The sequence below is a fragment of the Carcharodon carcharias genome, chromosome 16 (assembly GCF_017639515.1).
Source record: "Carcharodon carcharias isolate sCarCar2 chromosome 16, sCarCar2.pri, whole genome shotgun sequence".
Classification (NCBI taxonomy): domain Eukaryota; kingdom Metazoa; phylum Chordata; class Chondrichthyes; order Lamniformes; family Lamnidae; genus Carcharodon; species Carcharodon carcharias.
Genome location: NC_054482.1, coordinates 84,071,479 through 84,097,277, shown reverse-complemented (window position 1 = coordinate 84,097,277; position 25,799 = coordinate 84,071,479). Strand labels below are relative to the sequence as shown.

At 46.4% G+C, this 25,799-nt stretch overlaps 1 protein-coding gene across 7 annotated transcripts in view; it reads right to left on the bottom strand.

The window, feature by feature from the left end:
* Positions 1-25,799, bottom strand: part of slc6a9 (solute carrier family 6 member 9) — a 232,694-nt gene that overhangs the window by 15,829 nt on the left and 191,066 nt on the right. For all 7 annotated transcript variants that reach the window (XM_041208030.1, XM_041208028.1, XM_041208029.1 and 4 more), the window contains 4 exons: positions 13,828-13,960; positions 10,068-10,202; positions 9,040-9,143; positions 254-491 (listed from right to left, as the gene is read on the bottom strand). In XM_041208030.1, coding sequence (XP_041063964.1) covers positions 254-491; positions 9,040-9,143; positions 10,068-10,202; positions 13,828-13,960 — 610 coding nt within the window. The remainder of the gene's footprint in view (positions 1-253; positions 492-9,039; positions 9,144-10,067; positions 10,203-13,827; positions 13,961-25,799) is intronic.

Genomic DNA, 25,799 nt, shown 5'->3' with positions numbered 1-25,799 from the left:
GGCAAAACAGACTGGGTCTGACCACTATTTTTTCAAACCATGCAAAACAGCCTTGTTTTACTTTAAAATAGGGCCAAATCATTGGATTTCTTTAAAGTTTCTGCAGCTCTGAATGCCAGGAGAAAGCCAAAACTCTAAACACTGAATGCTTGACCCTAGGTGTTTTATTCAATGCAGCTTTCATCAGTCTATCAATTCTTTATTCTAACTGAAAACTGCTATTCAAGGAAACATAATGGAAAATGTCTCTTACCTGCGTGCCCAAGCCCAGCAGGATCAACATGAAGAAAAAGAGAAGGGACCAGAAAGGTGAGATTGGCAGTAACGTCAATGCTTCTGGGTAGGCTACAAAGGCCAGTCCGGGACCATGGTCTGCTACTTCTGACACGTTGACCCCCAAATGTGCAGCCATGAATCCAAGAATAGAGAAGATGACAAACCCAGCATAAACACTGGTGGCACAGTTGGTAACACTGATAATGATACTGTCCCTGCAGCAGCGAGAAAAGAAACAGTAAGAGATGGAGGTGAGTTTATGAGATCTAAAAAATTATAGAGCTGAGTGAATTCAACACCAAACTGTCCTCTTTTAAACACCATTACTTATCAATATATCACAAATTAGATCCAGGTTGGAAATTTAACAGCGCTCCCACCAGATATGGTGGGACCCCTCGGCAAATAGCACCAGGTTTCAGCCATTCCTTGGAGTTTCTTCAACATCTTGTAAGGGGCAGGACCTTTGTGTTTTAAGGGGCGGACATGTAATGGGCGGTGAGAGGGCTTTCCATGGGCCAGAGGTTACTGTTCTTGTTCCTCAGTCAGGACACAGGGCCAGGCCAGGTTTTTGCCACAAAAGTGGGTAGCTTGAGTCAGGCAATTTCCCAACTTGCTGGATCCACCTTGGTAAAATGTGCCCTGATACACACAACTTTTGCTCTGGTGGGGGTGGTGGGGCAGGTGTGGGATGGAGTCAGGCCAGCTGACTCTGGAAGCAGAGTGTCAATGGCCATGGAGGTGGGTGAATGTCAAGGCAGGATGATTAAAAAGCACACCTCGGTTCTCTTGGACTTTGTCCCAGTAGTGTTAGAAGATTTTAGTTCCTCTAGCCCTCACCAGCATCCCCATGGCCCCTTATGCCTTCCATGCCAACTCATGCCTATAAGGACCCCTAAGACCCCTTATTCTCTCCATGCTAATTCAATGCCAACTCATGCCCCTCAGCCACACCCCATGGCCCCTCATACTGTCCATGCCAACTCAATGCCAAATCATGGCCCCTTTACCCAGCATGCACTATATACATAACCAAGAGCCGGAAAATAACAATGGCATGTGTGGATCTGCTGAGAGAAGAAAAAACACCAATTCACAAATCTTCTTTTGAAAGCAAAAACTGCTATTCCTACAACCCTATAAAAGTGTCAATCTGACAAACTATTAAAGTGTAAATAACGGAAGCTTCAAACATTTCATATGACTTAAACTTGTTTAAATAAACATTGAGGCATTGACAAAGGAGATCACGGAAAGTAAATCTTATTGTAACCACTTAACGTTGTCAATCAAAGTCAGCAATTCACTGCAGCTGTCAAAATAGAACTCTCTGCTAAGCTAATGCTTTTATTATTTTGAGTTCACAACCAAGCATGCATAATGAGGCATAGAGCCAGCCAGGTGGCAGTGCAGGGTGTGGGTAGCAAGCCCACGCCCTTATCCTACATCAGTGAAATTGGGATCATTGGGAATAGGGATGGGAATCCCAGAATTGGGTCTTGCCCGCCATTTTTAAATGGCTCAGAAGTCATTCCAACTCCACAAAAATCCTGGCTACAGTTTTTGTGTGGAGATTGGTACAGTAAACGAGGAGAAACATACTTGCCTCCATATGGATATATGAGAACCTGATCAGAAGAGTCCAGGTTTAGTTGACTGCCAAAAGAACCAATGCAGCCCGAGTGGTCTCCTTGTTCAGAGGCACTGGCCTTGTTAGAGAGACCTAGTTGAGGATGGGGATGGGGTGGGGGGAGGGCGGTTTAGGGCAGCCAACTGTTGGATGGTAGAAAAATGCAGGCACTGGTGGGTTGTCGAGAGCATTGTGACCTGAGGAATCCTGGGGCTGAAAGGCGAGAGACAGATTGTAATACTGTAAATATTACTACAAGTTGTATTGCCTGGATAATTCACTGTATGTACTTCTATTGTTGTGTAGATCTGTGTTTTCCCAAACAGCTCTATATTGGCATATAGTAAGAAATAGCACAAGCACTAAAACTCTACACCTGATTCATTGAGACTTCCCCTTTAAAGTGCATCAGTAATGAATGAATGAATGAATAATTACAATATTAGAAATAAACATCAAAAAAGTAGCAAAATTGACACATCGGGCATCAGGCATGTTCGGCGGGCGAGTGGACAATGTGGTGAGAAGGCCAAAAATCAGTTTCAAAATGTCATGAAACCAGTTTGCAATCATCCGCTCAGCCCGTCGATGACAGGCAGCGTTTCCCGACATCGGACATAGGAAGACTCATGGTAATACATCTGCATATCAATATTAGGCCAGCCCGCTGGAATCATACCTCCCCCGTTGGATCCACTGACGTGTTTCACACCAGCACATATAAGGTGTGCACTCGGTGGGCTGCACTTAGAGTGGAACTCGGAGGTGAGTGCAAAGTAACATTGCGCAGTGCTCGCGAGGGTTGCCTGCTGGACTTCAAGGTTGAGGTGACCTGGGGGGGCTGGGGTGGGTGGGCAAGTGCTGCCCTGAGGTTGAAGGTAGTGCACAAGCACATGCGGGGTGGGGGAAAAAGGAAGCGGTCACGCATTAGGGAATACCTTGTATAAAGTGGCCATTCCACTGCAGCTGAGCCAGAAAAGATGCAGCCACATTGATATGCGTGGAGCACTCCAAAGCTTTTCACCCCTTGGGCACAGACTGCAAACTAGTGAGCATTTTAGTGGACTGCAGAACAGTTGTACAATCTCCTTGCTAAAACTGGCCATTTAGCAGTCACTAGCGGAGGCAACCCCTTGCAAAGTCATCATCTGGTTTGGACCAGTCTCTCCCATGCTTCAAGCTAACGGTGCGGCCTTGCAGTGTGGGTTAGGAGAATGCCTGCGCCTGAGATGAGAGCACAGCATGCAGTCCAGGGGGCAAAGTTGCCGCCAATCTGTCGAGTGGAGTGGGGCGGAGGAGGAAGGGGTTTCGGGCAGCCATGCAGTGCACACTGGCCAACCAAGTGTTTGCCAGCACTCTCCAGGATGCATTAAGGGGCCTTCAGACTTCAAAGAATCACAGTGCAGAAGAGGTCCTTCGGCACATCGAGTCTGCACCGACTTGTGAAAAACACCTGACCTACCTACCTAATCCCATTTATCAGCACTTGGCCCATACCCTTGAATGTTATGACGTGCCAAGTGCTCATCCAGGTACTTTTTAAAGGATGTGAGGCAACCCGCCTCCACCACCCTCCCAGGCAGTGCATTCTAGACTCACACCACCCTCTGGGTAAAAACGTTTTACCTCACATCCCCCCTAAACTGCAACGGGGGGAGGAGCTGGCTGAGGGGGAGATGGAGGAGCTGGAGGTCTCCCTTGATGAGGAGGGTGTTGACAGGAATGAAGGTGAGGAGGTCTTCGAAGGTGACGATGATGGCAATGAGACCCTCACACTGGCTAGATGAGGCAGTCATGGGAGGCCCTCCTGGCTCCTAGGTCTGTGGAGAATGATGACGATATGCAGTGAGGAGACCCCATAGATCCTTACATTGCATCTGTGAATGTTTGACTCTAGTCTGGCAAATGGCAGCGCACATACCCTCTGTGATAATGCTCATGTCATGGAGATGCAGTGGAGGCCTTAATAGTCACTCAATTGCAGGAGATGATGACAACATGCAGTGAGGACCATAGATCTTCACACAGCCTCTGAGTACATCTGACTCCTGTCTGGCCGAGGGCAGCTCGCTTGAGCTCTGTGATCAGGGTCATATCATCAAGATGCAGCCACGAAACTTTAAAAGCACCTGATCATTCATCTGCCTTCAGCACCTGACCCTTCAGGAGCACAGTGTCATCGGTCACAGATGCTCATGTGAAGCGGGCCAGCCCCACCTTAAAGCTGCTGAGAACACAGAGAGAGAATGATGGAAATCTGTACCGCCTGCCCACGACATTCTGGCAGCAATAACGAGCACTATCGAGGTTCAGGCATCAGTAATGTTTCCAGGGAGCGTGAGGCCGGACCACCACTTTGGTCTGAAGGTTGCACAGAGCACAGGGAAGAGGCCCTGGACTGAGACACCTGCCTCTATTTTGTGCAGAAAGGTTTCACATCTGAGTGACACAAACACTGCTCATCAGAACAAGGAGCCATGTGCAGGGAGGCATGGTTGAGAGTTTATTTACAATAGCGAACATTATGTAGAAGTGATTAACACCCACACCCAGGCTGTGCGCTTAACCTTTCTAATCCTGCCGCTAAGTCTTGGTGCTCCCCGGACATCCACAATGGAGGTGGAGGCAGCCTGTTGACTGCTAAGCCCTGTTTGTGATGACCTTGGCGGGCTTCCTCTGGAGGGCTGAGACCTGGAGGGCCCCGGCCTGCTTTCGGGGTCCTGCTGTGTGGCAGTGGCGCCCCCCTCGGCATGTGGAACTGGCACTGCTGGGGTCACAGGAAGAGGGTTTTCGGATAGGCTGGTCACTCCCGGAGTCACCTGGGTAGATGGCCCCTGGGTGTTCACCTGCTAATCCTCCACCCTCTGTGTGCTTGAGGGCCCCAGGCTGACTCCTTGAGGAGAAGGAAGCTGGAGTGAGATTGAACTGCCCCGCACCCCTCTCGCATACACACTGTTGGAAGCCAACTATCACATCAGTGATAAAGTTCAGCCTGCGCAGCATTGCAGGAGTGACCTCCTGGACCAAGGTCTCCATGGTGGCCCCCATCCTACTAGTGTTGACTTCGGTGCGTTGGCATGCCGGCTGAAGGCTGATGGAAACACCCTTCGTGCCTTGCAATCTGACCACCGCCTTCTAAGCTAGATTGGTGATGTTGCTTTCCATCCAGCAGCCAGAGTGGGGGTAGAGGTCATCATAGCGGGCCTCCACTGTGTCCAAAAGGTGCTCGAGGGGCGTGTCAATAAAGCTGGGAGCTGCAGTCTTTTTTTGCCTTTCAGGGCCATGTCTTCTGTGCAGCAGTCGCGAGCTGGAAGCACTGAGAGGTGTTTGCATGGCTGCACTTTAAATATGGCGCCTGGCATGATGAAATGGTGAGGTCATGGCGTGGCGGGTGAATGAGAGCCTGCCCAACTGGTATGTTTCGTGGGAAGCATAATTAGTGTGGTGGGTTTAGGATGATACAGCATGAAAAGCCACCATTACGCCATTTTTCATGCCCACTACTACATTTAGTGCAAACCTGGGATGACTCCATCCATTGTTAACAGCAATAGGCCACAAAATTAACCACAGAAAATTCTACTTGTGCCTCACATCTTTATATATCGTAATTAAGGGGAGGTGGGTGACACAGTAGTAATGTCACTGAGTTAGCACAAGGGCCCAGGCTGATGCTCTGGTTCACATTGAGGACACCCTCCATCATGTTGTGCAGCAACACCACCATGCTAAATGGAGTAGATTTCGAACAGACCTAGTAACTCAAGACGGAATATCTATGAGGTGCTGTGGGCCATCAGCATCAGCAGAATTGTATTCAACTATAATCTGTAATCTCATGGCCCGGCATATACCCCACTCTACCATTACCATTAAGCCGGGGGATCAAGGCTGGTTCAATGAAGAGTGAAGGAGGGTATGCCAGGAGCAGCACCAGGCCTACCTAAAAATGAGGTGTCAACCTGGTGAAGCTTTAACACAGGACTACTTGCATGCCAAAAGCGTATGCAGCATGTCATATACAGAGCTAAGCGATCCCACAACCAACAGATCAGGTTTAAGCTCTGAAGTCCTGCCGCATCCAGTCGTGAATGGTGGTGGACAATTAAACAACTAATTGGCAGGATCCACAAATATTCCCATCCTGAATGATGGCGCAGCCCAGCACATCAGTGTAAAAGACAAGACTGAAGCATTTGCAACCACCTTCTGCCAAGTAGATGATCCATCTTGGCCTCCTCCAGAGGTCTCCAGCATCGCAGATGCCAGTCTTCAGCCAGTTCAATCCACTCCATGTGATAAAAAGAAATGGCTAAAGGCAGTGGGTACTGCAAAGGCTTTGGGCCCTGACAACATTCTGACAATATTACTGAGGACTTGTGCTAGCCATGCCCCTAGTCAAGCTGTTCCAGTACAGCTACAACACAGAAAAAGTGCCCAAGTATATCCTATCCACAAAAAGCTAGACAAATCCAGACTGACAAATTACTGCCCCATCATCAGCAAAACGATGAAAGGTGTTGTCAACAGTGCTATCAAGTTGCCTTACTCAACAATAACCTGCTCACTGACTCTCAGTTTGGGTTCCACCAGGGTCACTCAGCTCCTGACTTCATTACAGCCTTGGTCCAAACATGGACAAAAGAGCTGAACTCCCGAGGTGAGGTGAGAGTGAACGACCTTGAAATCAAGATCAAGGCAGCATTTGATCGAGTATGACATCAAGGAGCCCTAGCAAAACTGGAGTCAATTGGAATCAGGAGAAAACTCTCTGCTGGTTGGAGTCATACCTAGCACAAAGGAAGATGGCTGTAGTTGTTGGAGGTCAATCACCTCAGTTCCAGGATGCCACCGCAGGAGTTCCTCAGGGTAGTGTCCAAGGGCCAACCATCTTCAGCTGCTTCATCAATGACCTCCATCATAAGGTCAGAAGTGAGGGTGTTCGCTGATGATTGCACAATATTCAGCACCATTCGTGACTCCTCTGATACTGAAGCAGTCCATGTCCATATGCAGCAAAACCTGGATAACGTTCAGGCTTGGGCTGATAAGCAGCAAGTAACGTTCACATTACACAAGTTCCTGGCAATGACCATCTCCAACAAGAGGGAATCTAACCATCACCCCATGACATTTAACGGCATTACTATCGCTGAATCCCCCACTAAAAAACGTCCTGCGGATTACCATTGACCAGAAACTGAACTGGAGCTGCCAACTAAATAATAGGGCTACATGAGCAGGTCAGAGGCTGGGAATTCTGTGGCAAGTAACTCACCTCCTGACTCCCCAAAGCCTGTCCACCAAATACAAGGCACAAGTCAGGAGTGTGATGGAATACTCCCTACTTGCCTGGATGAGTGCAGCTCCAACGACACTCAAGAAGCCTAACACCATCCAAGACAAAGCAGCCCCTTGATTGGCAACCCCATCAATCACCTTCAAAATTCACTTCCTCCACCACAGACGCACAGTGGCAGCATTGTGTACTATGTACCAAATGCACTGCAGCAACTCACCAAGGCTTCTTTGACAGCACCTTCCAAACCCATGACTGCTACCATCTAGAAGGACAAGGGCAGCAGATGCTTGGGAACACCATCACCTGGAAGTTCCCCTCCAAGCTGCACACCATCCTGACTTGGAAATATATCACTGTTTCTTCACTGTCGTTGTGTCAAAATCCTGAAACTCCGTCCCTAACAGCAGCTTGTACCTACACCACATGGACTGCAGCAGTTCAAGAAGGCAGCTCACCACCACCTTCTCAAGGGCAATTAGGGATGGGCACTAAATGCTGGCCTAGCCAGTGATGCCCACATCCTGTGAAAGGATAATTTAAAAAAAATTCTCATTAACTATTCATGGAGTCATTGGGTGAAATCATCTATGCCTCATGCCTACAGTAGCACTGCTCTCTCAATTGAACTAATAGTGCTCCAAATACAAGAATAGCTCTTACAAGGAGGAAAGTATTTGTTTTCTTTATGTGATGTTAAAGGTGCTTGTGCTTTAAAGAAAAGTGATCAGCAAACTCATTTCTTGCTTGTTCACAAACATAGAAAGTGTAGGCCTTGCCATAAAGAAAGCACTCATCTGGGATGCCAGTGCAACAAATAAGATGCCCAGCTCTTGGGGGTATTTTCCCTATCCCAAGAAAGAATAGTTCCTATTGAAGTCATATACTTCTGTTCTCCATTCCATACCATAGCTCATGGTGCCACCAATATAGTATCTCAAAATTCCTCTTCATTAAGAATGGACAGCAAGGGACCTGTTTGTTTTTCTCATTTTCTTCTTTATTGTATTCCTGGACCTTGGCACAATCCACTCGTAGAAAAGTCATCGGCCAGGCTCATCTTAATTTATATAGTTGAAATCGGCCACTATTTTGGTCTGGATTAAGGGGCTTAGCTTGTCTTGGCGCTAAAGCAGCTAGAACATTTAAACCTTTCCATGAAGAAAGTCAAGAATAATAAAATGCTAAAGAGCAGGTCAGAGCATAGGAATCCTGACTCCCCAAAGCCTGTCCACTATCTGCAAAGCACAAGTCAGGAGTGTGATGCAATAGTCTCCACTTGCCTGGATGAATGCTGCTCCAGTAACACTCAAGAAGCTCAACACATCCAGGGCAAAGCAACCCGCTTGATTGACACCCCATCCACAAATATTCACTCCTTCCACCACCATCGCGCAGTAGCAGCAGTGTCTATGATCTACAAGAGGCACTGCAGCAATACATCAAGTCTCCTTAGACAGCACCTTCCAAACCCACGACTTCTACCATCTAGAAGGACTAGGACAGCAGATGCATGGGAACATCACCACCTGCAAGTTCCCCTCCAAGCCGCACACCATCCCGACTTGGAAGTATATCGCCGTTTCGTCACTGTCACTGGGTCAAAATCCTGGAACTCCCTCCCTAACAGCACTGTGGGTGTATCTACACCACATGGACTGCAGCAGTTTAAGAAGGCAGCTTATCACCACCTTTTCAAGGGTATTTAAGGATGGGCAATGAATGTTGGCCTAGCCAGTGACACCCTTATCCCATGAATGAATGAAAAAAAGGATATCTTAAGGGGTTAAAACAAAATGCTGTTTTTATTCTGTTCTTGAGAATACTCCCTAACCTGTAGCAGTTATTGTGGAACTTGTTGTAAGACGCCATGGTTATCAGGCCACCCCAGGCACATCCCAGGGAGTAGAAAATTTGGGAAGCAGCATCCCCCCAGACCTGGAATACAATGCAAAACAGACAACTGTTAACATTTAACAAAACATAACACTTAAGATATTCACTTTTTTTTTTTGCTCAATTCTTTGTGAGAATTGTAACTTCCAGAAGCTTTCCCCACATGCTACTTTGTAGGTGTGGTGCAGACATCCACACTGGTAATTCTATCTCATTATCAAAGTAGGATGTAGCATTTTTTTTGCACTCAAGCTTTTTTAAAATAACTATATTCCCTCCCATTTCTATTGTGTAATTTATCTGAATTCATCTCTTTACTTAGTATGGCATCCCTATCCCAGGGCCACAGCAATAGCAACTTGACCATCATCCGTTGGTGACATATTACAATTGGGCACTTGGACATTGGCAGGAGTATCCCTGGTCAACTCATTTTCCAATACTGAGCAGAATTTTTGAACTTCGGTGGGGGCAGCAAATGGTGACAATAGATCAGCCCCAAATTGTATACCACTTCAGAGTTTCCTTTCTGGTTGGGTATAACAAGTGACCAGCCCACTACTGCCCAGCTTATACCCCTGTTGAAGATGGAAGTGACATCCATTATTAACCTCTGGTTAGCATTATTCCTGATCTCAATAGCCAGACTGAGATTGGGCACAACTAAGGGAATCAAGATCACAATTCCTTCTTCTACCAAATGACTAGATGGTGTGTAGAAATTTCAACTATTATTTGTTTTATTATGGGATACTGGGAAACCTGTAAAATTTGAGCTAGCATCAAATGGTTCTTCACTCTTCTCTCCCTGTGAGGTAGCATCAGGTGTCTATTTGGCTCTTTCCTGGGATGGTACAGTGAACACTGTGAATTTGTAACAGGATCACATGCCATAATGCCACCTAATCTTCAGGAACACAGTACTTTTCTGAAGGGGCTCTGGTCAAGCCACCATAATCGGCTCACCTTTGCATCTAAAATCTTGTCCCACTGAGGCGTGAGATAGTACTTGATGCCATTGACAGCTCCATCCAGAGTGATTCCACGGATAAACAGAATTGTCAGCACAACATATGGGAATGTTGCTGTGAAGTACACCACCTAGAAAAGGAACACAGAAATATTCACGCTGGGTACGACAAGACTAAGCAATATTTGATTACCATTCCACAATTAGCAGGTTTTATGCTAGCAATAATGGAATGGAATGGAGCAGCAACTGAACAAAAGCTGAATCAGGAAATTTATGTTCAGCAAGGACTCCCTCAGTTATAAAAAAGAGTGGGATGCAACCCTGATTTGTGGAGAAGGGAAGCAGCTCCCTGTTTTTTAAATTTAAAATGGGGTACAGAATGTTTTTAAAGTAACACACTATTTTTTTTAAAATGGACAACTTTATGGGTAAATTCTACGAATGAGCCACAATGCTTTGCAAAGCTTCTACACGAAACATGAGAAACCGGAGCTAGAATAGGCCATGTGGCCCCTTGAGTCTGCTCCGCCATTCAATCAGAACATGGCCAATCTTCTAGCTCCAAACTGTCATTCTGCACAATCCCCATACTCCTTAATTCCTTAATATTCAAAAATCTGATGATCTCTGACTTGAATTACTCAATGACTGAGCATCCACAAATCTCTGCAGTAGAGAATTCTAAAGATTCACAACCCTTGAAATATTAAAAAATATTTCTCCTCATCCAAGCTCTCAATGGCCGACCTTTTATTTTGAGACTGTGACCCTGGTTCTAGACTCCCCAGCCAAGGGAAACATTCTCTCAACATCTACCTTATCAAACCCTTTAAGAATTTTACATATTTCAAAGAGATCACCTCTCATTCTTCTAAATGCTAGGGAATATAAACCTAGGCTACTCAATCTCTGCTCATAGGACTACCCCCTCATCCCAGGAATCGATTTAGTGAACCTTTATTTTATTCCTTCTAAAGACAGGTATATCCTTTCTTAGGTAAGAAAACAAAAACTGTACAGATTGTGGTGTAGTGTGCCAGATGTGGTCTCACCAAGGCCCTCTATGATTGCAGTAAGACCTTTTATAATCCAATCCCTCCATTTATCATTTGCTTTACTGACTGCTTGATGTATCTGCAAGGTAACTTTCTGTGAGTGTACAAGGACATCCAGGTCCCCTGAATATCTGTGAAGCTCTGTGTTTTAATTCCAACCTCTAACTCTCTTAGCAGAGCCTTATTCCAAGTTCTACCTGTGTCAATGGATTCCTACATGGACCATGACAACTGGATCTTTCCCCTCCTACTTCATCTCTAGCTGTGAGAAAGCGTCCTTCACCATGGCACCTGGCATCTTCGGAATCCCCAGTCACCATCTATCCCTCTGACTACCACTTCCATATTGCTTTTCACTCCTCCGCCTGAATGGTCTCCTGTACCACAGTGCCAATGTCAATTTGCTCATCCACCTCACAGACGTTGTCCTCATTGACAAAGGCAGCAAGACCCTTGAACCTGTTGGATATGGCCACGGGCTGATGCTCCTCCAGCACTGCACCTGGGGTTCCCTTACCTTCTAAACTGGGAGAATTCATTTGCTAAATCTACTCGAGAAAGTGTTTGTCAAATCTGATGTACACCATAAGATTGCTCAGCTACGTGTTTTCTTCCTTGAATCTCTCACCATTGGCCAAGAGATTAACAAGCCAACTGGGAAGGATGGTGGATTACTGACCCCTAAGATTTGGAAGAGAGTGGCCACTGCTTAGCTGTGGAGAAGCCTCATCCCAGGTGCAGTGCTGGAGAAGCATCGGCCCGTGGCCATACTCAACATGTACAAGGGTCTTGCTGCCTATGTCAATGAGGACAACGTCTGTGGGGTGATGAGCAAACTGACACTGGCATTAACTTTTATTAATTAATCCCTTTTTAAAAATGAATTTGTTCTTGCCTTCATAGTTGCAGCTGATCTTTCTCCTCTCCCTCTCTTTAGGCAATGGTGTAAAATGGATGATATTGAATTAGCTGTCCCACTACACACCCCACCCACTTTCCTTATTTAAGCAACATCAGGTGGAATGTATTTTAGATCGTCCATTTCATATCAGTGCAGAAAGTTGAAATTGCAGTGCATCAATTTCCCTCTATTATGAGTCCTTTCACTATAGGAAATGGTGTGAGCATATAATGTTTCTGAGTGGTAATTGCAAAAACTTTCTCACTCAAAAGGTTCCTAAGGGGCCATTTTCAATATTTCTGCAGCTGGCGTAATTTAACAGTTGGGTTATCATGTGTGGTGCATTGATGTGTTGCTGTTTCTGGGTGTTTGAAGATGTGGAGTCTAGCTCTTTAATATTCTCATCATTTTAACTGAAGTTTCTGGGTCCACCTCTCACAGAAAGAATTGGATCTGCTCACACCCCACATCCAGGATTGGCATTACCACAAGTTATTGACTATGTGGGACATATTTTGATTTGGAGTAAAAGTAGTCATTGATATTTTTGTTCTTTTTCTCAGTAATGTTGTCCAGAAGCTGGGAGAGATCTAACTTTGAGTCTGGTGAGGCTGATGGTAGAAACTAGATCTGTCCCAGTAATATATGAGAGATCCACTGATTACACCTTATGATGCACAAAATTGTGTTATATCTATCTACTGGTATTGTAGCTCAGGGAGTAAATATTTCAGAGGCAAACTGGGGAAATGTCCTCTGTTTTCCTGGAAGCATTGCTGGAGAGAGGTGTCTGAGTGGTCTGCTTTGTCTATCTGTACCTAGTATTGAATTCTTTGGGCTGGTTTTAAGCCAGCTCATTGCAGCAAAAACATGGCAGCCAGGCCCATTCGATCACAGGAGATGCCGCATACCAGTTACCGAGCAGTGGGAAAACCTCCTGCGATTACGATGGAGGTAGGAATGGGCCCATGGGAAGAACTCGCACTCTTGTGGTGGGGTGTCAATTAGACTCATTATTGAGCCGTTAGACATCAACGATCCCCGAGAATTTAGTGGTGGCTCAGGGTTAAATGTGAGTGGAAGGCCACCAAGTAAACTCTGTCGGGTTTGCCTGTGGCCTTCAGAAGGGGGTCCTTTTTTCAAAGGCAATTCTTGCCTGATCGGGAAAGACATCGGGAAAGCCACATCCTTGCCCTTTCTTCCAAACCCCCTGCCCCCTGTCCCCGACCCCCAACCCATGACCCACATCCTCCCTCACTCACTCGAGTCTGGGTATCCTCCAACAATCCCTGACTCTGGAGCTCTGCTGGCAGCAGCTACCACTTCCAGAGGCACTGCTGGTAATGGAGAGCTGCTGGTCTCTGAATGGCTGTCAGCTCTAGGCTGGTGGGATTTCCAACCCCTGAGTCCTGAATCCCAGGGAGGGCCTGGCTTTAGCCAGTTAAGAAACCCGACATGGGTTTCCCACTGGTTCTCCAACTGGTGAGTGGGACCAATGTTGGCAACACTAAATTCCACCCTTTATGCCGGATTTGTACAGGTTCAGTGATGAAGCTTCCACCTGCCATCCCATGTAATGTAATAACAAGGGAGCAGGGCCTGTAAGCGAGATTACCTTTGTAATCTGGGAAATCACTTGTGATCTGGAAAAGCTAGCATTTCCCTCTGTAGGAGACACTATCACTCCAACTCTCAACCCTTACAAAATAAATGTCCTTGGTTCCCAGCCACCTTGACCAGTGCTTCCATTCATATTGCTCCAATTTGTGTATTTGTAAATAGCAGCAGTGCACTTACTTTTCCTGAAGACTTGACCCCTTTAATGAGGCAGAGGAAGACCACAACCCAGGCCACAACAAGGCAGCCCAGCAATGGCAAGCGAACCTCTCCAAAATTTCCAATGCCATCGGATATCTTCAGCACGTAATAACTGTCAACAAATACGACCATAGTCAGTGCATATTCCAAAGCCGCCATATTGTATTCACCTCCTCCAAACTCATACTTGACCTTTCTATAACTTACCTTGGTCTCAGCCTCTATAGAAAACTGGGATTTTTGAAAGAAAAACAAATTAAGACAAACATCCTAATAGGAAACAAATACTTAGGGCTGGATTCTCCAGATCAGGTGACATACTATAAAAATTAATGAGGACAAGAGCTGAGATACATTTTCTGCAACATAAGAAAACTACATTCCAAACTCTAAGGCCACATTAGTAAGTATATCTTGTGGGTTGGATTTCTGATTAACAATGATGTTGCAAACAGGCTTATTGTGGGTGGAAGTGTCACTGAGCATGCCAGGTACCCACCCATCCCAAGAGGCCTCAAAATGTGATGGGCAGCTGCCTATTCTGGGAGAGGTGGGGGTGATTCCAAGCCAGCTACAGGACTGGAGTCAAGCTGGGCTCCACATGTGTTGGTTAGCAAGCCAGCATGCCTGCTTTCCCTCCATGTACTTGACTGTCTGTCGTTCCAACAGGTTGGGGAACAAGCAAACTTTCAGGCCTGGGAGCTATTCCTACACCTACACACCTCCCTCCATTCCCCATCCCTCACCCAACTCCAAAGCTATGCTCCCTATGACCCAGGTGAACCTATTTGGGCCAGGTTCTGCAAAAACAGGAAGAGAAGGTTGGGACCCAGTGTGTCTGGGTCATTGTCTAATTTATGATCCCAAGGCACTGGCATTTAGGCCCGTGTGTGTGATGGCTTTAAAAATGCATTCAGATTTTTCTTTTAATCAGGATGGCCATCGTTTCTAATGCCATATACTGCAATGGAACACACCTTCAATGGCCCCAACAGATCAGCAAATGAGATAATTAACCTGGATCCTGCCCAACGAACCCAGCAGTGTATTCTATTCTGATAACTGTTTTAAGGGATACAGTTACACGACAGCATTGGTAAAATATTAGATGAGGCGGGGAAGCATCAACTCTTGGCAAACCCAAGTGTGAATGTCACTCAATACTGGGGCTGGAGTATGAGTTTCTCATTTTTGAATCCAAAACTTGTAGATATACCTGTGTTCCATTGTGATCAAATATTCTGGAATTCCTAATGCAATAATTTTATTTTCTGTTTTGATCCATGCATTCACCAGAGATTATTTCATCTGCGGTAAAGAAGTTACTGATTGTTCTACTGAAGTGCCATATTGAGACAATGATGACCAAATAATGTCCCCAAAAATAGGCATGGGACCATAATGCAACATTAACCGGCAGCAGTGACTGCAATGCAGCCAGACACCAACTGCCTGCTCATTTCAACAACTTTTACAACCAGCAATGGTAACCACACTGTTGATTGCCTGGACGCAGCAGCAGAGGGCCAATACGCAAGTGGTTAGCACCACTTAAAGCTACCCTGCTTTGTTTAAAGCTAGCTTGCACCTCTTAAAAGGGGGAGTGCATTGTGGCTGCACCAGTTGCCGAAAGTTATTGTTGAAGATACTCTGACCTGGATGAGTGAGAAATGATGGAATGGGGAGAGCATAGGCTACATTGTTTTTGGACACTACACCAGAGGTCTTAGGAGAGATGTCCTGTATAAACTTGGGTGGGGAAGGGGGCCCTCCAGACACACGGTCAAAACACGGAGTCAACCCTCAAAGACTTGGACGCAGTGCAAAAGAAGCTCAATGATCTTACATGAGTGGTCAAGGTCAGTGAATGCATCTTCAAATGCTATATCCCGCCAATTCTACCGGTAGCCTCAGCGACCACTCAAATCACTACATCCCCATCACTCACCTAACAAGAATCTCTTTCAATCACTGCTCAGACCTAACATTCATACATTTCATCACACGCTTAGCAGCCACAGTAGACCTCACAGCTACATACTCCCAGCTATTCAACCATGATTGCCACATCAGCCAAACAGACTACATGTCACTCACTGATACACTTCCCTCTTTCTCACAGGGCAAAGTGTCACAAGAAGACAGCAGGAGCTAACTGGAGAGAGACTGGCATGCCTGCATGCCCTAACTATCGTGGAGGAGACAGTGTTGCCATGGCTAAAACACCCATTGCCGGGGCCATGGCCAATGGCAGGGCTAAAACCATCGAAGTTAATAGTATCTTCATACATAATCCTCCTTCTCACATCCTACCTCCCCCTCATCCCACACTCTCCTCGGATATACAAGCTGAAGATGGTGTAAACATGCAGCTCTTAATTTTCCCCTTTCCCCATATCCCAACCTTACCCTGGTGTCTTTCCCCTTTCAGATAGGCAAGAGATGCACCCTAAGCAGGCACTGGAAGAACTCCATTAAGAAAGTCATGATGAAGACATAGCACCATCGTTTGATCTTGCATTTGCAGCCACCAGCTCCAATACTGACACTGCGCTGACTAGATCTGCAGATGGTGAGACATGGGCACAAGTGGGCTGCAACCAGTGCGGGGGCAAGCTTGCTGACGGGAAAAGTCACAAACGGGTTCTGCTGCAGAGAACTCTGGTGAGGTAGTCTACAAAGGAACGGTGATGATATACGCACAAAGAAATGCTTGGTGTATTGGGAAATCTGCAGGAAAGCGTCCGGCCAATGTCCTTGAGCAAACAGGTGTCCAGCACCAATTTGGCACAGAGCTTTACATGCAGCTTGGCGTTCATTCATCCTGGTGTGAAAGTGGTAACCAAATCCTATTTGCACACTTTCATGATGCATTGCCTGGTTGGCCATTGTCGCAAGTTTCTTCGCATCACAAGCAGCAGCTACCCAGTGGCTGAATGCAGCACTGAAAGGTCAGACTGTTGTCAGACAAGTTCAGCTTGTTGTTCTGCAAGCTCAGACTGCTGCCATCATGGCATCAGTGTGCACAGGGCCTTGCAGGCAGTTTGTCACAACAATCCAATTATCTGTGCTCCAACAGATTACTAGAACTAGCTAGTAATTCCTGCTGTTGCCTGTCAGCCAGCCAGCCCAGATTGATGGATGGTCCGCAACCCAGAGCTGCTTGAGATTGTCCTCATCTGCTGTCTCTTCCATTGAGAGTCACCATCCTTACACCAGCCATTTTGCAGCCACTGGGGTAGTGTTATGACCATTAGGCCAGGCAAAGGAACACGGAGGACAGAAACGAAGAGAATGCATGAGGATGATGAACATATATGGTGGGCACACACTAAGGGAACACACAAGGATGATTTATTGACATTTGCATGCAATATGGCATGAGTTTGTTTACAAATTTGGTTTGAAATATTTATTTTGTGCTTCCTTTTATGTTTGCATTTTGGCCAAGTGGACCCTATGATGGCCAGTGACAGAGAGATGGGACTGCTAGTGAATAGGGAATTGATGCTGCAGTTACTGGTATTGCACTCAGGTGAGTTTTTCATAGGCAGCCCGGTCAGAAAGGGCTGTCTAAATCCCCTCCTCCCTTCTTCTTCCTCCTATTTTACTTCTCCCTTCTCCTTTTCATTCTCCTCCAACTCAGCTGCTTGCTGAGTTGGTGGCAAGAACCATCCTTCATGGCGGCACCAACAAATTTAAATACCCCATCTGCTGAGTAGTGCAGGGCTCTTCCTGAGCAGTCCAGATAGCAAAAGCATTGTTTCAACATGCCAACTTGAAACATCAGCTGTGTCAGCAGCAGATAGCCCTTGTTTCCCAGTTGCCACTCTTTGTTTGTCATGGTGCCTCACATCCAGCTGACACAGTGGGCTGCAGCTGAATGAAGGCATCATGACTCCTGCCAGGATACTGGGCACTGAACTACTACAATGCCTATTGTCACACACCAGTTGGACATTGAGGGTGTGGAACCCCTTCTGTTCTGTTATAGGGGAGAGTTGACATCCAGTGCCCACAAAGTGGTGTGCGTGCAGTCAATGGCACCCTGCACCATGGGGAAGCCTGCAATCCTAGGAAAGCCATGTGATCACTCTGTTTACTTGTTTCTGACAAAAGGGGATGAAGTGTGGTTAGTTCTCTTTGGATATAGAGAGGCTCAGTGATTTCCATCGCACAACAGTTAATGGCAAACTGCAACTGTTGCAAATATCTCTCACTCCCCCTTAGAAGGTCCTAAAGGTATAAATGTTCACTGTGAATTGGACAGGGTGGCCGGGGGGTACTTTAAACAGCAATAATTTCTCCTCTCACCACCCGTCCATAAATAGAAAGGTGTTTTGATTCATTTCCTTCTTTATAAACAATGGCTTATTTCCCAACACCTCAGTTGTGGAGCGATCCAATTTTTTTAATGAATAACCCCACAGCAAATGGGAGACAGGATTAACTCAAAGGGTTACTTTATCTGCTCAGACTCAAAACAAGAAAGGAGGGTTGCAATGTTGTCTCCACACTCAGAAAGTAAAGAGCAGGATAGAGAGAAGAAAGATTTACAACGCAGAGACCACAGAGAATAGAAATATTGTTTCACGTGGGTTTCCAAGTACCGAAACAAAGTCCAATGAGGTATTCCTTCACAGGGATTGGTGAGCTGAAAACTGATGCTGTATAATTCACTTTTCTGGTGGTGTTAACTTCACACAAAGAGCTAGGTACAAAGATATGAATCCATCTTATAGGCAATGGTACAGAATTTCCAGCAGAAGCAGTGTAGATGGGGTCAGATGTTCACCTGGGCAGAGCTCCTTTTCTGTGAGGCTGCCAGTTGGATGGTAAACAGCAGACTGAGCTATGGAGTTCAGCAAGGCAATATTGCTTGTTCCACAAGCCAGAGGCCTTCTATCTCTCCAACTGGCCTTTCTCAAAGGATGTGTATTCATCATCTGGGTTCCAAAGACTGTTAATTGCCTCAGTCATTAAGAATTGAAAGGAAGGTTGCGGGGCCTTTATCTTAGCGGATGATCCATCTCCTTCTGGCCAGCCTGGGTTATTAAATGCAGATGGCCTTTGTATAACTCCTTTTGCAGTTGGGCTGTACAAGCCACAGGGGGGTTGTTAGTGGTTCCTCAGAGATAACATGGTGTGAGTTTTCCTAAAACTGCCAGGTGGCTCCTTTGGTTCAGGAGTTGCAGACAGACATAGTTTCAACCATTTTAAGGATCTTTGCTCAGTTTTAAAATTTTAGAAATAGTAATGAACACATCTACATATATTTTATAAAACTATACAGTGGGATGTCTTAGCCTCTTACAACCGCCACAGGCACTTTCATAATTACTGGCAATGTGATTCTTGCCCTGCTCTGAGATTGTAGTTGTGGCTGTAACAGATGGCAGGTTTCAGTGAGGATGTCTTTACTGATGCACAGATGTGTCAAACACTGTTCCACACTGTAGCAGAATTGCTCCCTGAACATATTGGTCTCCTGCCAAGCATACTTCTCCCGCTCCTCCTACTCCTCCCTCTTCCAGTAGTTTGTCCTGCTCTGCATGGTCTCTCTTCATTCGTCAAATTATGCCATATTCCAAGGGGAGTATCTCCTAGTGTACCCAAATCTAGGAGCAATCAGTTTGTGCAGAAACCCTGAAGGCAGCAAAATATCCTTCGGCCCCTGCCACACTACTCCTTCTAGACTTTTGAAACTTGAAACTATAAAAAGCTCCAAATACTCAGAATCATAGCAGCAGAGAGAGCAAATAGCAACAAACCTGCAAGCAGTTGATGATCTTTTAAAATAACGCTCGTGGGGGAGGTACCGTCTGCAGTTGAACATGTGTTCAGATGTGTGAGATTAAGACGGGTAATTGGATGGAGTATAGAACACTTAATGACATCATGATCTGCCTGCTCTGCATACTTCCAGTAGGTGTTCACTGAATAATACTAATGACTGCATCAATATGGTGCAATTTGCTGCACAAATGTGTGCTTGCTACAGACACCGTTTTGGAGCTCTTGGGACACTGGTAGCACTCAAAAAAATGGATACTAACACCCCCAATTTCTCACTGATTGATCTCAGCCAACTAGAGAATGGAGATCAATAAATAATCTCCAATCCAAACTGCTGTTAAACTTTAATCCAATTGAATGAATTGATAGATTAATGGTAGGGAAATGTTTTAGTGGAACAATAGCTTCCTTCATTCTTGTGGAGCAGACAAAGCCTCTTAAGAAGACACACTATTACTTCCTGCTGTTGAATAGCTGTTGACAGACAGCAGTGTATTTATAGCTGCAAACCCAGTAGGAAAGTTTTAATCTCTCATGCTTTCAGTTAGCATTGATTTAGAAACATTGTCCTGTTTTACTTATCAGCTACAGATTCCTTTACAATTCTTCTCTTCAGTTTAGAATGAACTAATTGTTGTTGTTAATTGTTTCAAAGTCTTGCAGTTGCCTATTGATTATGCAGGAGGCATTTTTTCTTCGGCTATTATTTCTAGGGTAAAAATACGCACAATTCCTGGCTATACAGCAGCAATGGGGAAGCCTGTTTCATTTACCTTTGACAGAATCATTATTGGGATGGCACATTGTTCAGCATGCAGGTTTGTGTCACCAGACAGGGTGAGCACCCAATCTTGCTGCTGCCATTGAAAGTGGAGTGAAGGACAGGGTATGTTCATCACAAAAGAAGCCAGATTTGCTCGCGAGGCACATCCTACCTTTTGTGATAGAAATGTGATAACAGAGACCAGGGAACATTTTATTTTGCACATGGTAGAGAAGGGTTTTTTTTTTAAAAAAACAATTATTTAATATGTACATAAACTTGGGAAACTGTGTTGATTCATAAGACCAATCTGCAGGATCTCATGGCATCTCATATTCTCTTGTCACATTCTTGGACTTCACTACAATCAGAGCTCCCAGGCAGTAATCAACAGGAAGCTAGGTGGGCAGTCCGCAATCTAAGGTGTGCAATTAACCATTCTACCGTCACTGTCTCTCTTAATGTTTCCAATGGCAATTTGGGGAACAGAAGCAATGATAAAATATGCCTAATGTCTTGGTTGGTAAGTGAACTTCATGGTGTCCTGCAAACCGTGCAGCCAAGGTGATTCCAGGTTCAAACCTAGGTTTCATCACCGATGCTAAGTTTACTAGTCTCAGCTTGAGCAGTGAGTAGGAATGGCATTGCAATTAGGTTCAATTCCCCCAGGCTAAGGAGAGGGAAATAAGTTAGCCACAATTCTGGTGATGGTGATACAGCCATTGGAAACCATGATCATTGCCCAAATTCATAAGGGCAAGATCAAGCCCCATGAGTGATTAAGCCGAATGACACTTAAGGCTGAATTTTCACCATGGAAGAAGAAACAGGAGCTGAATCTGTTTTTGGGTCAGAAACCTACCTCTGGTGGGAAGCTTATTAAAGTTAAGATTTTCACGGAGGTTGAGCCCTTAACTGATATGGGTTTCCTATCCACTTAGAGCCAGTGGCGGTGGGAATGGAGGTTGGTCACAAGATTCCTTGAGATTCCCCACAGCAGCCATCACCGAGAGTGCTGATTGTCATAAGGGAGAAATCTGCTAATTGTGCCAAAACCTCCCACACAACCAGAAGGAAAGAGAATGTCACAGGGGAGCCTGAGGCCTGGTACCAAAAGCAGGAAGAGGGAAAAATATACTTGACCTCATCCTCACCAACCTGCCTGCCACAGATGCATCTGTCCATGACAGTATCGGTGGGAATGACCACCATGCAGTTGTTGTGGAGACAAAGTCCTGCCTTCACATTGAGGATACTCTCCGTCATGTTGTGTGGCACAACCACTGTGCTAAATGAGATAGATTTTGAACAGATCTAGCAACTCAAGACTGGGCATCCATGAGGCACTGTGAGCCATCAGCAGCAGCAGAATTGTACTCAAACACAATCTGTAACCTCATGGCCTGGCATATCCCCCACTCTACCATTACCATCAAGCCAGGGGATCAACCCTGGTTTAATGAAGAGTGCAGGAGGGCATGCCAGGGGCAGCATCAGGCATATCTAAAAATGGGTCAATCTGGTGAAGCTATAACACAGGACTACTTCCGTGCCAAACAGCATAAGCAGCAAGTGATAGACAGAGCTAAGCGGTCCCACAAACAATGGTGGTGGGCAATTAAACAACTCACTGGAGGCAGCAGCTCCACAAATATCCCCATCCTCAATGATGGTGGAGCCCAGCACATCAGTGCAAAAGATACGACTGAAGCATTTGCTACAATCTGCAGCCAGAGTGGACGATTCATCTTGGCCTCCTCCGGAGGTCCCCAGCATCACGGATGCCAGTCTTCAGCCAATTCAATTCACTCCACATGATATCAAGAAACGGGTGAAGGCACTGGAAAGTGCAATGGCTATGAGCCCTGACAATTTCCGGCAATAGTACTGAAGGTAGTGCTCCAGAAATTGCCGCGCCCCTAGCCAGCTGTTGCAGTACAGCAACAACACTGACATCTACTCGGCTATGTGGAAAATTGCCCAGGTGTGTCCTGTACAGAAAAAGCAGAACAAATCCAACCCGGCCAGTTACCACCCCATCATTCTACTCTCCATCATCAGTAAAGTAATGGAAGGGGGTCATCAATAGTGCTATCAAGTGGCACTTTCTTAGCGATGACCTGCTCACTGAAGCCAGTATGGGTTCCGCCAGGGTCACTCAGCTCCTCACCTCATTACAGCCTTGGTTCAAACATGGACAGAAGAGCTGAACTCCAGAGGTGAGGTGAGAGTGACTGTCCTTGACATCAAGGCAGCATTTGACTGAGTATGGCATCAAGGTGTCCTTGCAAAACTGGAGTTAATGGGAATCAGGGTGAAAGCTCCACTGTTTGGAGTCATACCTAGCACAAAGGAAGATGGTTGTGGTTGTTGGAGGTCAGTCATCTCGGTTCCGGGACATCACTGCAGGAGTTCCTCAGGGTAGTGACCTCGGCCCAATCATCTTCAGCTGCTTCATCAATGATCATAAGGTCAGAAGTGAGGATGTTCACTAATGAGTGCACAGTGTTGAGCACCTTTCGCCACTTTTCAGATACTGAAGCAGGCCATGTCCAAATGCAGTAAGGCCTGGACAATATCCAGGCTTGGGCTGACAAGCGGCAAGTAATATTCTTGCCATTCAAGTGCCAGGGCAATGACCATCTCCAACAAGAAAGAATTGAACCATCCCCCCTTGATGTCCAATGGCATTACAAATTACAATCACTGAATCCCCCACTATCAACAACCTCCGGGGGGGGTGGGGTGGGTGGGTTTACCATTAACGAGAAACTGAACTGGCCATGCAAATACTGTGGCTACAACAGCAGGTCAGAGCTAGGAACCCTAAATGAGTAACTCACCTCCTGAATCCCCAAAGCCTGTCCACCATATACAAAGCACAAGTCAAGGGTGTGATGGAATACTCCCCACTTGCCTGGATGAGTGCAGCTCCCACAACACTCAAGAAGCTTGACACCGTCCAAGACAAAGCAGCCCGCTTGATTGGCACCACATCCACAAACATTCACTTCCTCCAACACCGACGCACAGTAGCAGCAGTGTGTACCATCTACAAGATGCACTGCAGGAATTCACCAAGGCTCCTCAGACAGCACCTTCCAAACCCATGGCCAGTACCATCTAGAAGGACAAGGGCAGCAGATAGTTGGGAACACCACCACCTGGAAGTTCTCCTCAAAGTCACTCACTTGGAAGCCTGACTTGGAAATCACCACTTCTTCACTGTCGCTGGGTCAAAATCCTGGAACTCCCTTCCTAACAGCACTGTGGGTGTACCTACACCACATGGACTGCGGCGGTTCAAGAAGGAAGCTCACTGCCACTTTCTCAAGGGGAACTAGGGATGGGCTTAAATGCTGGCCCAGCCAACAAAGCCCACATCCTATGAATGAATTAAAAAAAGATAGACACTCTGTTCATGAATGGTGACCTGGATCTAATGCTGGAGATCGTGAGAGAGAAGAAAGAGGTCTTCTTCCAGGAGGCTGACAGGGAAGGCCACCAAGTTGTGCAGGAGGAACCTGTCTCTCTTCAACATCATCTCTCATGCCTCATTTTCCTCTTCCCTCCCACTTTTCCTCCAATGAGTTGTCTCCTACCAGGATATCTCTTTTCCTTAATGTCCACAGCTTTTCGCAGAGCAACGTTATGGGCAGTGCATCAGATCACCATAACGACCGAGACCCTTGCAAGAGAACACCGGAGGACACCACCCAGTTGGTCCAGGCACCAGAATCACATCGCCTGCTCAATGGTTTCCCTGCTGAGCGGGTGGCATTAGCTGTATCATCTCTGTCCCTTTGTATGGTGCTCCCGTCTTCCTTGTCCCCTAGGATCTATCCATGCACTTTTGGAATCGGGATAAAGACGTGAGGCAGCCGAGACTGGTGGAGGATGAAGGAGTCATGACAGCTACCAGGAGAGCAAGGGCATGCATGGAGGAGGTCCTTGTGGTAGTAAACCAGTTGAAGATTGAGGGAGTAGAATCCCTTCTTGTTGATGGATCTCACTGGCTAGAAGCTGAGGGTGGTAATGACCACATGGGTGCAACTGATAATGCTCTGCACCTGGAGGAGTCTGGTAATGGAGGCAAAAACCAATGTCCTCTCTCCCTGCAAGGCCATGGCTGTTGTTAAAGGAATGTACTGTCCAGCTCTGGCAAAGACGGCATTAGTGACCAATGAGATGGAGTGGTGTACAGCCATTTCTGAGATGTCACTAAGATCACAGCTGGTTCTTGGAAGGAGGCAGAAGTGAAAAAGTTCAAGTTTACAATGACTTTGGCAGCTACTTGCAGGGCACGGCGACCAGTGCTGTGAGGTGCAAGGTTTTCGGTGATGAGGGCACAGATATCTGTGGTCATCTACCTGGGAGAGTCACAGCCTCCTGCAACACTGGTTCTTGGCCATTTCTAGGTAGCCCCATCTTCAACAGTCAATCTATGTTGAGGGTTTGGCCTCTGTTATTTTCTTGCCCCTCTTCCCTCTCCTTTGCCTTCCTAATGCCTGGGGTTCTGCCCTTTCTGCGAGGAGAGTTGCCCATTATTGCGATGGGGCCCAAAATATGACAGTTGTGTCCCCATTGCAGCTGGAGCCCTCCTTCTGGACCAGTGGCCAGTCAATTGTCCTTGACAGCCTTATCCCCTGCTCGTCTATACATGTGATGCCAGGGGGTGTCACCACATTCAAAGCCTAGGAGCTGAGTGCCCACTTATCCTGCCACCTGTGCAGCATCAACAGCACCCCTTACCAAGTGCCAAGTCCCCCTTTGCCCTACTGACCCTCTTAGGGGCCGTGGAAATGTCCTGGGGCAGTCATGGCTGGCTCCCCACTGTGTATCCAGTTTTGAAATTGACAGCTTCTACAACCTGCCTATCCGTTTACATATCCCATCTTTCCCTGTCCCTTTTTAACAGGTATAATTGGCCTTAATGAGGATGAAAGCGGGATTCCAGCCCAGCCCTTGCCCTGCACTTTTGATCATTGCCAACACCAGGATCGGCACACTGAAGTTGACACGTTGCCCGAGGCAGGTATTTTCAGAGTGCCCCCCTGCCTCCATTCCTGACTTCAGGGGACCCTGAAAATTCAGCCCCTCAACCCTGACCCTGGTAGCCCTTCCTCACACACCCTGCCTCAGCTTTGGTGACATCCTGCCAAATGGGTTGGAAATTAGACTGAGACTCAGATATGCCAGAACTGAGCCATAAACCAAGGATTCCAATTGTTCTGTTAGGGGGCAATGGGGATTTCCTATGTCAGGAGTTCCAGTTTCCACAGCGCCGGGCAGACCTTACCAGTTATTAGCAGATATGGCAAATAAAGGAAGGGTCCAGACTGGAATTGTGACTTGGAATCCTGAATATTCAAGTTCAGCTTTGCCCTCCACC